At 41.5% G+C, this 15042-nt stretch overlaps 1 protein-coding gene across 5 annotated transcripts in view; it reads left to right on the top strand.

Annotated features, from left to right (window-relative positions):
• Positions 1 to 15042, top strand: part of lrp1aa (low density lipoprotein receptor-related protein 1Aa) — a 187080-nt gene that overhangs the window by 157379 nt on the left and 14659 nt on the right. For all 5 annotated transcript variants that reach the window (XM_049471909.1, XM_049471912.1, XM_049471910.1 and 2 more), the window contains 17 exons: positions 1435 to 1618; positions 2684 to 2769; positions 2913 to 3032; positions 4018 to 4205; positions 4494 to 4699; positions 5942 to 6130; positions 6252 to 6400; positions 6540 to 6633; positions 8481 to 8597; positions 8766 to 8885; positions 9004 to 9126; positions 10306 to 10431; positions 11227 to 11343; positions 13050 to 13156; positions 13302 to 13434; positions 13961 to 14080; positions 14322 to 14444. In XM_049471909.1, the coding sequence (XP_049327866.1) occupies positions 1435 to 1618; positions 2684 to 2769; positions 2913 to 3032; positions 4018 to 4205; positions 4494 to 4699; positions 5942 to 6130; positions 6252 to 6400; positions 6540 to 6633; positions 8481 to 8597; positions 8766 to 8885; positions 9004 to 9126; positions 10306 to 10431; positions 11227 to 11343; positions 13050 to 13156; positions 13302 to 13434; positions 13961 to 14080; positions 14322 to 14444 (2302 nt within the window). The remainder of the gene's footprint in view (positions 1 to 1434; positions 1619 to 2683; positions 2770 to 2912; positions 3033 to 4017; positions 4206 to 4493; positions 4700 to 5941; positions 6131 to 6251; positions 6401 to 6539; positions 6634 to 8480; positions 8598 to 8765; positions 8886 to 9003; positions 9127 to 10305; positions 10432 to 11226; positions 11344 to 13049; positions 13157 to 13301; positions 13435 to 13960; positions 14081 to 14321; positions 14445 to 15042) is intronic.

Raw genomic sequence — 15042 nt, 5'->3', positions numbered from 1 at the left:
TGTTGCTAAACAGTTGTATTGGTGTTCTAGTTGGTTGCTATGGAATTTGTTGTAGCATTGCTAAGCAGATGCTTTGGTGTCCCAGTTGATTGCTATGCCATTACTTAGTTGTTGCTGTGGTGTTGCTAAGCAGATACTTTGGTGTCCCAGTTGGTTGCTATGCCATTTCTTAGTTGTTGCTGTGGTGTTCCTTGGTGTTCTAGTTGCTTGCTATGGAGTTTCTAGGTGGTTGCTATGGTGTTGCTTAGCAGTTGCTTTGGTGTCAAAGTTGCTTGCTATGCAGTTTCTAGGTGGTTGCTACGGTGTTGCTAAGCAGTTGCTTTGGTGTCGTAGTTGCTTGCTATGGAGTTTCTAGGTGGTTGCTACAGTGTTGCTAAGCAGTTGCTTTGGTGTCGTAGTTGCTTGCTACAGAGTTTCAAGTTAGTTATCATAGTCTTGCTAAGCTGATGCTTTCGTTTCCCAGTTGGTTGCTATGGCATTGCTTAGTTGTTGTTTTTGTGTTGCAAAACAGTTGCTTTGATGTCCTAGTTGGTTGCTAGGGTATTTCAAGGGGCTCGTCATAGTGTTAATTAGCAGATGCTTTCGTGTCCCAGTTGGTTGCTATGGCATTTCAAAATTGTTACTGTGGTGTTGCTAAGTGGTTACTTTGTTGTCCCAGTTGGTTGCTATGCCATTCCTTAGTTGTTGCTGTGGTGTTCCTTGGTGTCCTAGTTGCTTGCTATGGAGTTTCTAGGTGGTTGCTACGGTGTGGCTAAGCAGTTGCTTTGGTGTTTTAGTTGTTTGTTACAGAGTTTTAAGTTGGTTATCACAGTCTTGCTAAACTGATGCTTTGGTGTCCTAGTTAGTTGCTATGGAGTTTCTATGTTGTTGTTTTTGTGTTACAAAACAGTTGCTTTGGTGTACTAGTTGGTTGCTATGGAGTTTCAAGTTGGTTGTCATAGTGTTGCTAAGTAGATGCTTTGGTGTCCTAGTAGTTTGCTATGGCATTACTAAGTTGTTGCTGTGGTGTTGCTAAGCAGTTGCCTTGGTGTCCTAGTTGCTTGCTATGGAGTTTCAAGTTGGTTGTCATAGTGTTGCAAAACAGTTGCTTTGGTGTCCTAGTTGATTGCTATGGAGTTTCTAGGTGGTTGCCATAGTGTTGCTAAGCAATTGCTATGGTATTCTTGTTAGTTACTGTGGGATCGCTAGGCAGTTGATGTTCTGTTCCAAACAGTGGATGCTGTTGTGTTGCTATGGTTTCCTACGCTATTTGCTATTTACTGGTTGCCAGGATTCTCTAGGTTGTGTTGCTACATTTCAGCTCATTTACCCAGATGGTTGCTAAGGTGTTGTTGGCCGATTGTTAGACGGGTGTTAGATGGGTGTTGCTAAGCAGGTGACACGTTGTTATTGATCACGCTCTCTTGTGTTTTGTGTTCTGTTCCCGTCTTGCAGTGCAGGTGTTACCCCGGGTTCCGGCTGAAGGATGATGGGAAGACGTGTGTGGACGTGGACGAGTGCACCAGCACCTTCCCCTGCACCCAGCACTGCATCAACACCCACGGCAGCTTCCACTGCGTCTGCGCAGACGGGTACCAGCTCAGCCTCGCTGACCCCACCATCTGCAAGTCCGTCTCCGGTACGGGTTCAGTTCTAAACACTTCTGCCGGAGACGAGTTCAGAACCTGCCTGTATGTGCTGGAATCACATGTAGTGGAGGTGGAAAATCGTAGTCTGGATGGTCTGGATAATCAAAATCTGTTGCAGGATTTGTAAAGACTGCTTGAAAAGCTGCTGCAGCCTGTTGGAACAAAATGTATTTTCACCTTATAAATCTAAACAAAATCCCTTCCTGAACTTCCTGAAACGTCCAGAACTTTCCAGGTCCAGAATAATTCACACCAGGATTTAGTTGGACTGCATAAAATGATCTGATGCAAGCTGTTGAAACAAAATTCTGGTGCCAAATTTCCTTTTCTAGATCCAAATTTGCCACATCGCCATCAAAAGCAGAGCTGTTCAGACAGTCTGAACAAAAATCTGAGGTGGATTCTTACTATTTGAACCTGGATTTACCAGTTTGGACTGCCGGAAAGTTCCAGATTTTTCCAGGTACAGAAAATCCAGGATTTACTTTGGACTTCTTGGAATTCTGAGCAAATTTTCCCTTTCTGGACCCAATTTTGCCACCATGGCCCATCAAAAGCAAAGCCATCCAGTCTGACCCAAATCCCGGGGGCGTTTTTTTACTTTTTGAACCTGGATTTGCCAGTTTTGACTGCCTGAAAGGATCTGATGCAAGCTGTCGGAACAAAATCCTGGAGTAGATTTTCCCTTTCTGGACCCAAATTTGCCACCATGGTCCATCAAAAGCATCAAATCCTGGATCGAATTCTTAATTTTTGAAGCTGGTTTTGCCAGTTCAGTCTGTCTTGCTTGATCCAGGACCAAAAACTTGTTCAGGCTGTCCGGGCGGATTTTCCCGCTCTGGATCTGAGTTTGCCACCATACCTCATTAAAAAATGTTACGACAAAGTGACTACAGTCCACCCCCAGTTTATATAAATGTATATAAATGCAAAAAAACCACCACAATCGTTGGGGGTGGAGTCAAACTCAGAAGAAGAAACAATTCCTATCACCATTATGTGTATAAATCCTTGAATATCTCACAATCGCTCTCTTTACTCTCTCTACTTCTCAGAGGAGGAGCCGTTCCTGATCTTTGCGAACCGGTACTACCTCAGGAAGCTCAACCTGGACGGATCCAATTACACTTTATTAAAGCAGGTCAGATATTAACATTCTGTCAGCCGTGCTAAAAAGGTATATTCTACCAATATACATCAGCAGTTATATATATATATATATATATAGTGTACATATATATATATATATATATGTGGTATGTTTATATTTGTGTGTGTTGACAGGGTTTAAACAATGCGGTGGCGTTGGACTTTGACTACAGGCAGCAGATGATCTATTGGACGGATGTGACGACTCAGGGAAGCATGATCAGGAGGATGCACATTAATGGCACTAACCTTCAGGTAACATATTCGTAACCTTACGATGTCACATTCTTAACAATCACTAAAAAGCTTTGAATCAACTAAATGCATTTTAATTGTATGAAATATACAATTATTTGCAATTATACAGCTCTGGAAATAATTAAGAGACTTCTGAATCAGTTTCTCTGATTTATAGGTATATGTTTGAGTGAAATGAACATTGTTGTTTTATTCTATAAACTACAGACATTTCTCCCTAATTCCAAATAAAAATATTGTTTTAAAAGTTTAAAAATCAATATTTGGTGGAATAACCCTGTTTTTTAATCAGTTTTCATGCATCTTGGCAACTTTATGCCACTCCTGGTGCAAAAATCCAAGCAGTTCAGTTTGGTTTGATGGATTGTGATCATAAATCTCCCTCTTCATTATATTTCAGAGGTTTTCAATTTGGTAAAATCGTAAAATCAAAGAAACTCGTCATTTTTAGGTGGTCTCTTTTTTCCAGAGCTGTATATACACAAGCAGTGGCAAAAATGCATTCCCAAATTGTTGATATGTAATATGTAAATGATTACAGGTGTGATCTGATTAGACACTGCATCTCACCATATGAGGGTGTAAAAGTGCTCCCCTACTATCATATAAAAAAATACTTTCAGAGGCAACTTTTGGGTAGTGTGCCTCTTGGTGAGAGATTGTCGGGACCTGTATGCCTCCATGCCCAACCGTATTTTATTTTGTATCCTGTGTTTCAGTTGCCTCCTCTCAGCCTTCTTTCAGTTGTAAGGTTTCCCCAGTAAACTAATGCTTTTCTTTTTGGACCAAAGCCAAGAACAGAACAGTATATTTGTGTAAACATTATTATACCATTTATTATACTTGAAGTTTTGTATACACTGTAATTAAATATCATACATAATCAATATTTATTATTATGTCAGATATCAATGGTAAATGATCAAAGCTGGAGTGGAGGTCAGTGTTTTATTAAGTTCTTGTGCTTTTGGGTTCTCTGTAGGTTCTTCACCGCACATCTCTGAGTAACCCAGATGGGCTGGCGGTTGATTGGGTGGGAGGGAACCTGTACTGGTGTGATAAGGGGCGGGACACTATCGAGGTGTCTAAACTGAATGGAGCATACAGGATGGCTCTGGTCAACACCGGACTGAGGGAGCCGAGGGCTGTGGCTGTGGATGTTCGACACGGGTATCAGACATCTTACATTTACACTTTTATTCATATATTAGAAAATAATTAATATACATAATTGATATACTGTCATTTTTTTGCTATTTTCTTATATCAATATATTATTATGTACTATCATACTACAACTAAAATTATAAAAAAATTATTTCATGTTGCTTTTGGTGCTTTTAGATTTTATTATTAATGAAGTGATGGATAGGTGTTCTCTGCTCTTATGCAGATTAAACAATGAATTCATTAATAACAGATAAAAATACAACATTCAGAATCTAACTGGTTTCTCAGGTACCTGTACTGGTCCGACTGGGGGGATAATCCTCACATCGGGCGGATTGGGATGGACGGCAGTAACCGCAGTGTGATTGTGGAGGACCGGATCACCTGGCCCAACGGACTCACACTGGACTTCATCAACGACCGGATCTACTGGGCCGACGCCCGCGAGGACTACATCGAGTTCTCCGACCTGGATGGAACCAACAGACACACAGGTCTCTCTCGCACACACACACATACACACACACACCCTCCAGGCAAATTTATACTTACTTCTGTGTTGAACCTATGCTGTACCCAACAGACTAGACTACGTGTACACTACGCTGCAGCCTATGTGTACCCTGTACATAGCTACGTACCCAGCTCTGTAGCCTATGCCTTTCCTGTCCAATACTGTAGCCTACGCATACAATGGTCACTGAAGTGCAGCGCTATACAGGAGTTTTAGTTTAGTTCTCCAGCACTGGGGCTGGAGTAGCATTAGCATTTGCCGCTATCCGCTATTTCCCCGTTCAGAGGAAGGATTATTGGCCTGTAGCCTACTGCTAACCCCGGCTAGCACTGCTGAAGCAGCATTAGCATTACCTGCTAACCACGTTTGCTATTTCCCCATTCAGAGGTGAGTATTATTGGCCTGTAGCCTGCTCCTAACCCCGGCTAGCACTGCTGGAGCGGTTAGCCACTAATGTTAATGCTCCAGCCTCAGTGCTGGAAAAATGTAGTAATCTAAGCTTAATGTAAATAAACAAAAGCGCTTTATTCACCCAAATAAACAGTTTTCAGGAGAGAAATCTGTGTAGATTTACATCCAGTGCTCATTTGACTTTAAAAGAAAATCTTTTTTATTACAGTTTTGTTTATTTAGCTTAGCTTTACTTAAGTTAGTTAGCTACCCCCATCACCACCCAGCGGTGAGAACTGTTGAATTAGAACTTCCTTATAGTGTCTCTTAAAATACTCCTTAAATCCAGAGCACCTCATAGTCCGAAAAACACGATACACATGGCGCGACACAAACAGCAGCAGCTGTGATTGGTGTGCTGAGCCACTTGTTCCCACCCACACCTTCACGGTTTAAACTACAGAGCAACGCAGAGTCACAAACATATGAACGCAAAAGTACAAATGTGCCCCGCTGCATAGCATACTTATGTAGGCTACGCCATAGTTAATCCATTGACTCAACGCAGAAGCGTAAATTGGTCTTTATACTTACACACACACAAAAACACACACACTGTTTAAAAAAACAAATGTCTGATGGGGAGCCAGAAAATGGCTTTTAAAGAGAATCTGGTGCCCCCTGCTGGAAGAAAATGGAACATTTGTTTTCTTGCAGTTATGAACTGTGTCCTGACAGTGATCTAACAACAATAATTTTTTGGGGAAAAAAAATCATTGGTTCCGTTAGTTCTGTTATTAAAGCGGGTCTGTGCTCTGTGTCCCCTCCGCAGTTCTGAACCAGGACATCCCGCACATCTTCGCCATGACCCTGTTCGAGGAGTTTATCTACTGGACCGACTGGGAGACCAAGTCCATCAACAGAGCCCACAAAACTCTCGGAACCAACAAAACCATGCTGATCAGTACCCTGCACCGACCCATGGACATCCACATCTTCCACCCTTACAGACAGCCTGAGGGTGAGCAATACACACACACACACACACAAACACTATACATGTTAACTATTCCATGGTGTGAGTGGGCGGAGCTGTGTGTTTAGTTGATTCAGGTGTTTATGAGGGTGTTTATTCTCTGCAGTGACGAATCACCCATGTCAGACGGATAATGGCGGCTGCAGTAACCTGTGTCTGCTCTCTCCGGGCGGCGGCTACAAGTGCGCCTGCCCCACCAACTTCTACCTGGCAGCTGATGGAAAGCAGTGCTTATCCAACTGCACCGCCAGCCAGGTACGCAGTCCCGCCCCTAGAGACCCTGCCCCGTACAAACCCTGCCCTGTACAGACCCCACACATCCCAAAGGGATCTGTCTTTTGGTGTTTTTTATTTTGTTTTGATCTGAAGTTGATAGAAATGTTCTTCTCTGCAGTTTGTTTGTAAAAACGACAAGTGCATTCCATTCTGGTGGAAGTGCGACACAGAGGACGACTGCGGGGACCGCTCGGATGAGCCGGCGGACTGTCGTAAGTCCATCTGTTCTTCTCCACATTGGTCAGCCAAGAGATAACTGGTCTTAGGTATTGAGGCTAATGTAGCTAACAAGCAATAAAAGTGTATACTTCAGTAATAGCACTGGAATAATAAGGGCTAATGTAGCTAACAAGCAATAAAAGCTAATACCTCACAATTAGCACTGGAGTAATGGGGCTAATGTAGCTAACAAGCAATAAAAGCTCATCCATCACTAAATAACACTGGAGTAATTATGCTTAGGTTGCTAAAATCTAATAGAAACTCACACATCACTAATTAGCACTGATGTATTGAGGATAATGTAGCTAACAAACAATAGAAGCTCATAAATCACTATCATCACTTGAGAAATAAGGCTAACATAGCTAACAAGCAATAGATGCTCATACTTCACTATTACCAATGGAGTAATAAGGCTAATGTAGCAAATAAGCAATATAAGCACATACTTCACATTTAGCACTGAAGTAAAGAGTCTAATGTCACCAATAAGTAATAGAAGCTTATACTTTACAATTAGCATTGGAGTAATGAGGCTAATGTGGCTAACAAAAAATAGAAGGTTATACCTCACTAATTAGCACTGGAGTGATGAGGAAAATGTAAAATCAATATGTAACAAGCAATAGATGCTCATACTTCACTATTGCTAATTGAGTAATTAGGCTAATGTAGCTAATAAGCAATAGAAGCACATACTTCACATTTAGCAGTGAAGTAAAGAGGCTAATGTCACTAATAAGTAATAGAAGCTCATACTTCACTATTAGTACTGGAGTAATAAGGCTAATTTAAATTAGCTAACAAGAAATAGAAGGTTATACCTCACTAATTAGCACTGGAGTAATGAGGCTAATAGAAGATCATACTTTACTATTAGCACTGGAGTAATGAGGCTAATAGAAGATCATACTTTACTATTTGCACTGGAGCAATGAGGCTAATGTAGCTAACAAGAAAAATAAGATCATACGTCACTATTAGCACTGGAGTAATTAGGCTAATGTAGCTAGCAAGCAATAGAAGCTCATACTTCACTGTTAACTCTAAAGCAATGACGCTAATATGACTAACAAATAATAGAAGCTTATACCTCATTATTAGCACTGGAGTAATGAGGCTTATGTGGCTAACAAGCAATATACTGTAAGCTTATAATTCACTATTAGCACCGCAGTAATTAGGCTGACAAATAATAGAAGCTTATACCTCATTATTAGCACTAGAGTGATGAGGCTAATGTAGCTAACAATAAATAAAAGCTTATAATTCACTATTGTCTCTGGACCTGTGAGGCTAATGTAGCTAACAAGCAATAAAAGCTCATATATTACTACTTAGCACTGAAGTAATGGGGCTAATGTAGTTAACAAGCAATAAAAGCTCATACATCACTAATTAGCACTGGAGTAATGAGTCTAATGTAGCTAACAAGCAATAGCTGCTCATACTACACAATTAGCACTATATTAATGAGGCTAATGTAGCTAAAAGACAATAAAAGTTATACCTTACTAATTAGCACTGCAGCAATAAGACTAATGTAGCTAACAAGCAATAAAAGCTCATACTTTACTAATTAGCACTGGAGTAATAAGGCTAATGTAGCTAACCTATGAGGCTAGTGTATCAATAAACAGCCACACAGTTCTTCACTATTAGCACTGAAATAATGAAGCTAAAGTAGCTAACAAGATAAATAAAAGCTCACACTTTACTATTAGCATTGGGGCAAATAAGTTGATGTACCTAACATGCAAAAGAAGCTAATTATTTACTAATTAGCACTGGAACTATTTGCATGTCTAAATCCTAACTAGTGTTTTTTGTCTTGCAGCTGAGTTTAAGTGCAGACCAGGTCAGTTCCAGTGTAAGATGGGTATCTGCACCAACCCGGCGTACATCTGCGATGGAGACAACGACTGTCAGGACGGGTCAGACGAGACCAACTGCGGTACTGTGATCATATTTGCCCTTACTGCATTAAATACATCATTATTTACAGTTTATAGTTTATAGTTTAAAGGGACTGGTCAGACAGGGGTCACATGAACACTGTAAGAAGTACAAACATTTAAAAATATTATTTATTATCAGTTATTAATGATTTATTTTTCTACAGATATCCACGTGTGTTTGCCCAGTCAGTTCAAGTGCACGAATCCGAGCCGCTGCATCCCCGGCATCTTCCGCTGTAACGGTCAGGACAACTGTGGAGAGGGAGAGGACGAGAAGGACTGCCGTGAGTCTCACTGCTGACCCCCTGACCCCTCTAAATATTTATTTCATATAATTACATATTAACATATTTAATATTTATATTATTATACATCTAAACAAACACTTCTCTGTCTCTGTAGCGGAGGTGACGTGTGCTCCTAATCAGTTCCAGTGCACCATCACTAAGCGCTGTATCCCACGGGTGTGGATGTGCGACAGAGATAACGACTGTGTAGATGGATCAGACGAACCTGCAAACTGCAGTAAGATAACCTCACACTACCTCACCTTATCTCACTTCACCTTATCTCACCTTACCTTACCTCACCGTATCTCAATTTCCCTTATCTCACCTTACCTCACCTTATCTTACTTCTCCTTATTTCACCTCAACCTCACCTTATTTTATCTCACTTCCTCTCCCTTGAGCTCCCCTTATCTTACCTTACCTCAACTCACCTAACCTCACTTCACCTTATCTTACTTCCCCATATCTCACCTTACCTCACCTTAGTTCACTTCTCCTTATCTCACCTCAACCTCACCTTACCTCAACCTTACTGCACTTTATCTCAATTCACCTCACCTTACCTCACCCCAACCTTACCTCACTCTATCTCACTTTACCTTATCTTACCTCACCTCAACCTTGCCTCACCTCAGCCTTACCTCACCTTACCTAATCTCACTTCCCTATATCTCAAATTCTCACCTTATCTCACCTTACCTCACTTCTCCTTATCTCACCTCAACCTTATCTCACCTCACTTTATCTCACTTCACCTCACCTTACCTTACCTCACCTCAACCTTACCTTACCCCAACCTTACCTCACCTCATTTCACACATCACCTTAACTTACACTCACCTCACTGTACCTTACCTTCACCATACCTCACCTTCACCATACCTCACCCAAACCCCATTTCACCTCACTGTACCTCACCTTCACCATACCTCACCCAAACCCCATTTCACCTCACTGTACCTCACCTTCACCATACCTCACCCAAACCCCATTTCACCTCACTGTACCTCACCTTCACCATACCTCACCCAAACCCCAATTCACCTCACTATACCTCACCTTCACCATACCTCACCCAACCCCCATTTCACCTCACTATACCTCACCTTCACCATACCTCACCCAAACCCCATTTCACCTCACTGTACCTCACCTTCACCATACCTCACCCAAACCCCAATTCACCTCACTGTACCTCACCTTCACCATACCTCACCCAAACCCCAATTCACCTCACTGTACCTCACCTTCACCATACCTCACCCAAACCCCATTTCACCTCACTGTACCTCACCTTCACCAAACATCACATTACCTCACCTTAGCTCACCCCATCCAGCACACAACGTTTTATCAGAAAAGTGTCAGCTCTGACCCTCTCTAAGACTCTCTACGTGGCTCCCCCTGTCTGCAGCTCAGATGACGTGCGGTGTGGACGAGTTCCGCTGTAAGGATTCGGGCCGCTGTATTCCGGCCCGCTGGAAGTGTGACGGGGAGGACGACTGTGGAGACTCGTCTGACGAACCCAAAGAGGAATGCGGTGAGTCAGTATAAATATAATAAATATAATCTGCTTTTTATGTTTACAACACAGTTCTAAATATACACTTGTTCAATATTAAACATATTTATTAATTTCTGAAACTCCTGAATTATTATTTATCAATATTGTTTAGTCATCAAAACAAACACAATCATGTATTTCAGTATATATACACTACCAGTCAAAAGTTTTAGAACACCCCTAGTCGAGTTGAGTCAATTACTGAAAATTAAAAAAAAAAAAAAACTTTTTTTACAGTAAACTGCCAAGAACATTAAGGAAAGCAAATTAATTAAAACCTTAAAAAAAGTAATTTTAGTGTTGTATTATATATTGATATATTGTAAAAGTATGTTTAAAAAAACAAAAATATATCATATTGTTATAAAAAAAGAGGAGCAAACAATTCATTGGTTAACAGCTTACATCTGGTAAGCGGCAATGAAAATAAACTGAGCGTTAGAAATGGATTTAAAAAAAGTCAAGTTACAAAATCTTTGTCTGTAGTAAAGTTTTGGCTCAGCTTAACATTGTACTAGGTCTCAGTTTCAGCAGTGAAAACAAGATTTAGAGGTCTGGCAGATGAAGTGCAGTAGTAAAGTCATTGCTAAGATGAGAAAATAAAAAAGCAGACATCAAAAAAAATACGGTGTTCTAAAACTCGCTGTAATGCAAGAATTGTGAATATTTATTTTTTATTGTATATATTTGTCATAATGTTAATCTGGCAGTTTTTCATTTTTAAAGATAAATTTGATGATGAAAGGTGTGTGTGTGTGTGTGTGTGTGTAGATGAGCGGACTTGTGAGCCGTATCAGTTCCGCTGTAAGAATAACCGCTGTGTTCCGGGCCGCTGGCAGTGTGACTACGATAACGACTGTGGAGATAACTCAGACGAGGATGACTGCGGTAAGAACCTTCATCACCCACCCGAACCCTCAGCCGACTGTTCCACATACAGCCGTTACGCACAGAATTATTCACACAGCAAAAAACGATTTAAACCACGTTACTTACTCGTACTGAGTGTGATTTATTTGTTGCTTTTTACCAGCAACAAAGTTTAATCTGTGAAAGAACTCATCATACTTTTACTATTACCAGTTTAAAAAGCAGCATGCAGTGGGGCTGTGTCTCAAATCACTCCCTCTCCACTATGTAATGCACTCTGAAGGTTATGAACTAGCAGCACCTCCACTTAGACAATGTCTGATTTGTCTGATCTCCGGTCAGTTATGTTTAGCAGTTATTTAAAAATGTTTAGGTCCACTTTTTAAAGTAGCGCACTACATAGGGAATTGATGTGATTTGAAACGATGCTGCGCGGTGTGTAATGATACTAACTCTGCAGTTTCAGACGGTTCTGCTCTAATCATTGGAGAGGTTCTCCAGCTTCATCTCTGTCTGTTGTGTCTCAGTCTGGATGCTGATACCACTCAAAATTAGTAGGACACGTTTCCATGGACTGCATAGATGAGCCAAAACATTAAATCAGAGTTTTACCCTCTCATGGAGCTCAGAGTGGATCCGATTGAGTATTACTGTGGATCGGTTGTGTTTATTTGCATGTTTATCATAAATATCCACCAATCAGAGATCAGATCTGTGTTCTCACACCTCTCACTGCATTTTATCCTCATGCCTCATTTCTCACCGGCACTCTGGCGCCACACAGAGGTAGGTCTCACCACTGATCCATCTGATCTGATCCGGTTTAGGCCGGTTCAGTCCGGCTTATTTCGGTTCAGAGCAGATTTAACGCTTTCAGCAGAAAATTACATAATTTCTGATTTTACTATTCCATATTTTAATTTATATACCTGCTTTGACCTTAATCACTCTACCTTTTCCTCCTGTTCCACCTCTTCCTCCTTCTCTTCCTTCTCCTCTTCCTCCTGTTCCTTCTGTTCCTCCTCCTTGTCCTCGCCTTTCCCCCTTTTTTCCTCGCCTTCATCCTGTTCTTCCTTTTCCTCCTGTTCCTCCTCTATCTTTTCCTCCTGTTCCACCTTCTCTTCCTTCTTCTCTTCCTCCTGTTCCTTCTGTTCCTCCTCCTCCTCTTCCTCCTCCTCGCCTTTCCTCCGTTTCCTAGTCTTCCTCCTGTTCTTCCTCTTTCTCCTGTTCCTTCTCTTCCACCTCCTCCTCATTTTCCTCCTCCTCGTCTTCCCCCCTTGTGCTCCTCCTTCTCCTGTTCTTTCTTTTCCTTTTCGTCCTCCTCTATATCCTGTTCCGTCTGTTCTTCTTCCTATTCCTCTTGTTCCTTCTGTTCCTCATCATCTTTCTCCTCCTTGTCTCCTCCTCATCCCCTTCCTCTTGCTCTTCCCCCTTGTCTGACTCTTTCTGCTCTTTTTCCTCCTCTGCCTCCTCCTCCATCTTCTGTACCTCCTCTTCCTTTTCCTCCTCCTCTTCCCTTTCCTCCTCCTCTTTATCATCATCCTCTTTCTTCACCTTTTTACCCTCCGTCACTCCTGCAGCTCCTCTGTGGTTATTATTTATTGATCTCCTGGTTGATCAATTCTGTGGGATTGTTAATGAAGAATTTAATTAAGCCATTTTTAAATGAATATTGACACTCAGTCTCTCTCTCTCTTTCTCCCTTCTCTCGTTCGCTCGCTCAGTGCCGCGGCAGTGTTCGGAGAGTGAGTTTGCTTGCACTAACGGGCGCTGCATCGCCGGACGCTGGAAGTGTGATGGTGACCATGACTGTGTCGATGGGTCGGATGAGGTGAGCACTGAAGTGACTGCAGGTGTTCTACTGGGTCAGGGACAAACTGCAGAACTACAGGATAATAGAAACCAACAACATCATACTGACACCACCCTAAATATACTAACCCCCGCTGTGTGTGTGGGTGTGTGTCTGTGTGCAGAATGGCTGTGATGTGAAGTGTGACAGTGATGAGTTTCAGTGTAAGAATGGACACTGTATTCCATTCCGCTGGCGCTGCGACGCTGACCCCGACTGTATGGACGGCAGCGACGAGAAGAACTGCAGCAGCGAAGGTCAGTCTCTCTTAATATATTGCCCATACACAGGTTTTTACTGTAATATATAATTATGTAGTAATAATAGGAACTCCCCACTGAACTGGGAAATATCAAGCGCGGGTAGTGGGTAATGCTAATGCTACTCCAGCAGCGTTAGCGGGGGTTAGGAGCAGGCTACAGGCTGATAACACTCCCGTCTAAACAGGGAAATAGCGGTTAGCGGCTAATGCTAATGCTACTCCAGCCCCGGTGCTAAAGAGAACTAACCTGAAACTCCTGAATAACACTGCAATTTTGGCTTTACTGCTCCTTACAACCTGACTAATTATTTTAAATTGAAATATTTTATTTGCGCCCTATAGTGTGAAAAATACAGTAATAATATAAATTATATATCCCTATATAGAATAGTAACACCACTATAACCTTGTATAGAATCTCTTTTGGGACTTCTAACTGTTCAGAAAAAGCCATCTGACTGTTATATGAATACTGATCCTGTGTGTGTTTGTGTGTGTGTGTGTGTGTGTGTGTGTCTCAGTGACTCGGCAGTGCCCCTTGGAGTTCCAGTGTAATAATACGCTGTGTAAGCCGGCGGGCTGGAGGTGTGACGGGGAGGACGACTGCGGGGATAACTCGGACGAGAACACGGAAGACTGCAGTACGGTTCCGGTTCTGTTCAAAAATCTGAAAATCAGAAACATAAGCAATAAGATTAATATTTTAAATTATGACTCCAGTTAGGAAATCCAATGTATAATTTTTACATTATGCTGTGATTAACCTAATAAATGAAAGATTATCATTTGTTTTAAGATTCCCGTCTGTAACTTCATTAATAATGTTTCTAATCAGGCTGTAAGAATATATAACATATGTTTTTAATATTCTCTGTCTTTCAGAGAGGTTCCAGTGTCCCCCGACCCGGCAGTTCCGATGCTATAATGACCGCGTGTGTCTGCCAGTGTCAAAACAGTGCGACGGCATTGACGACTGTGGAGACAACAGTGACGAGCTGAATTGCCGTGAGTTCCGCCCACTTCCTGTAACTGTAATTAATTACTGTATTTCTGTGTGTGAAACCACACAGCTCTTTATAGAGCACTGCAGTCATTTTGTCATTTTGTAGTCGGTGTCATGTTTTTATGCACATATTTGGTGTTTACACTGTGTTTAAACTCAATTTCTCAATGGGCAGAACGAATACCCTCTTAAAAACTTCACATTCTATCACATCTTGTGGTAAATAAACATGTTCAGAACCCTGTATGTTTTATTCTGTGTAGATGCACTGGATCCTCTGAATTACAAGATTGTTTAAGAGTCGTAATTATTAGACAATTAGACTAATGCTACAGCGCACTTAACTGATATCGCAGGACATAAGCACAAATCACGAGCAGACTATCAGAGATATAACACTCCAGCTCTGGTTGTATCACCTTATGGATTATTATACTTCTTCACGGATCATCATTAGTGCATTCAAACAGGTGAGAGCCACTTTCAGTCTGGTGATGTTGACCAGTGTAGCCGTGTTAGAGTGTTAAAGCTTACAGGTAACAGGTAATAGATAGAGGCATAGAGAATGATGGAGGCAAGTTGTTTTGAAAAGCTCATTCA

The sequence above is a fragment of the Astyanax mexicanus genome, chromosome 24, assembly GCF_023375975.1.
Source record: "Astyanax mexicanus isolate ESR-SI-001 chromosome 24, AstMex3_surface, whole genome shotgun sequence".
NCBI lineage: Eukaryota > Metazoa > Chordata > Actinopteri > Characiformes > Acestrorhamphidae > Astyanax > Astyanax mexicanus.
Note: the sequence above shows the minus strand (reverse complement) of the source record. Positions and strands in the feature narration are given on the sequence as shown.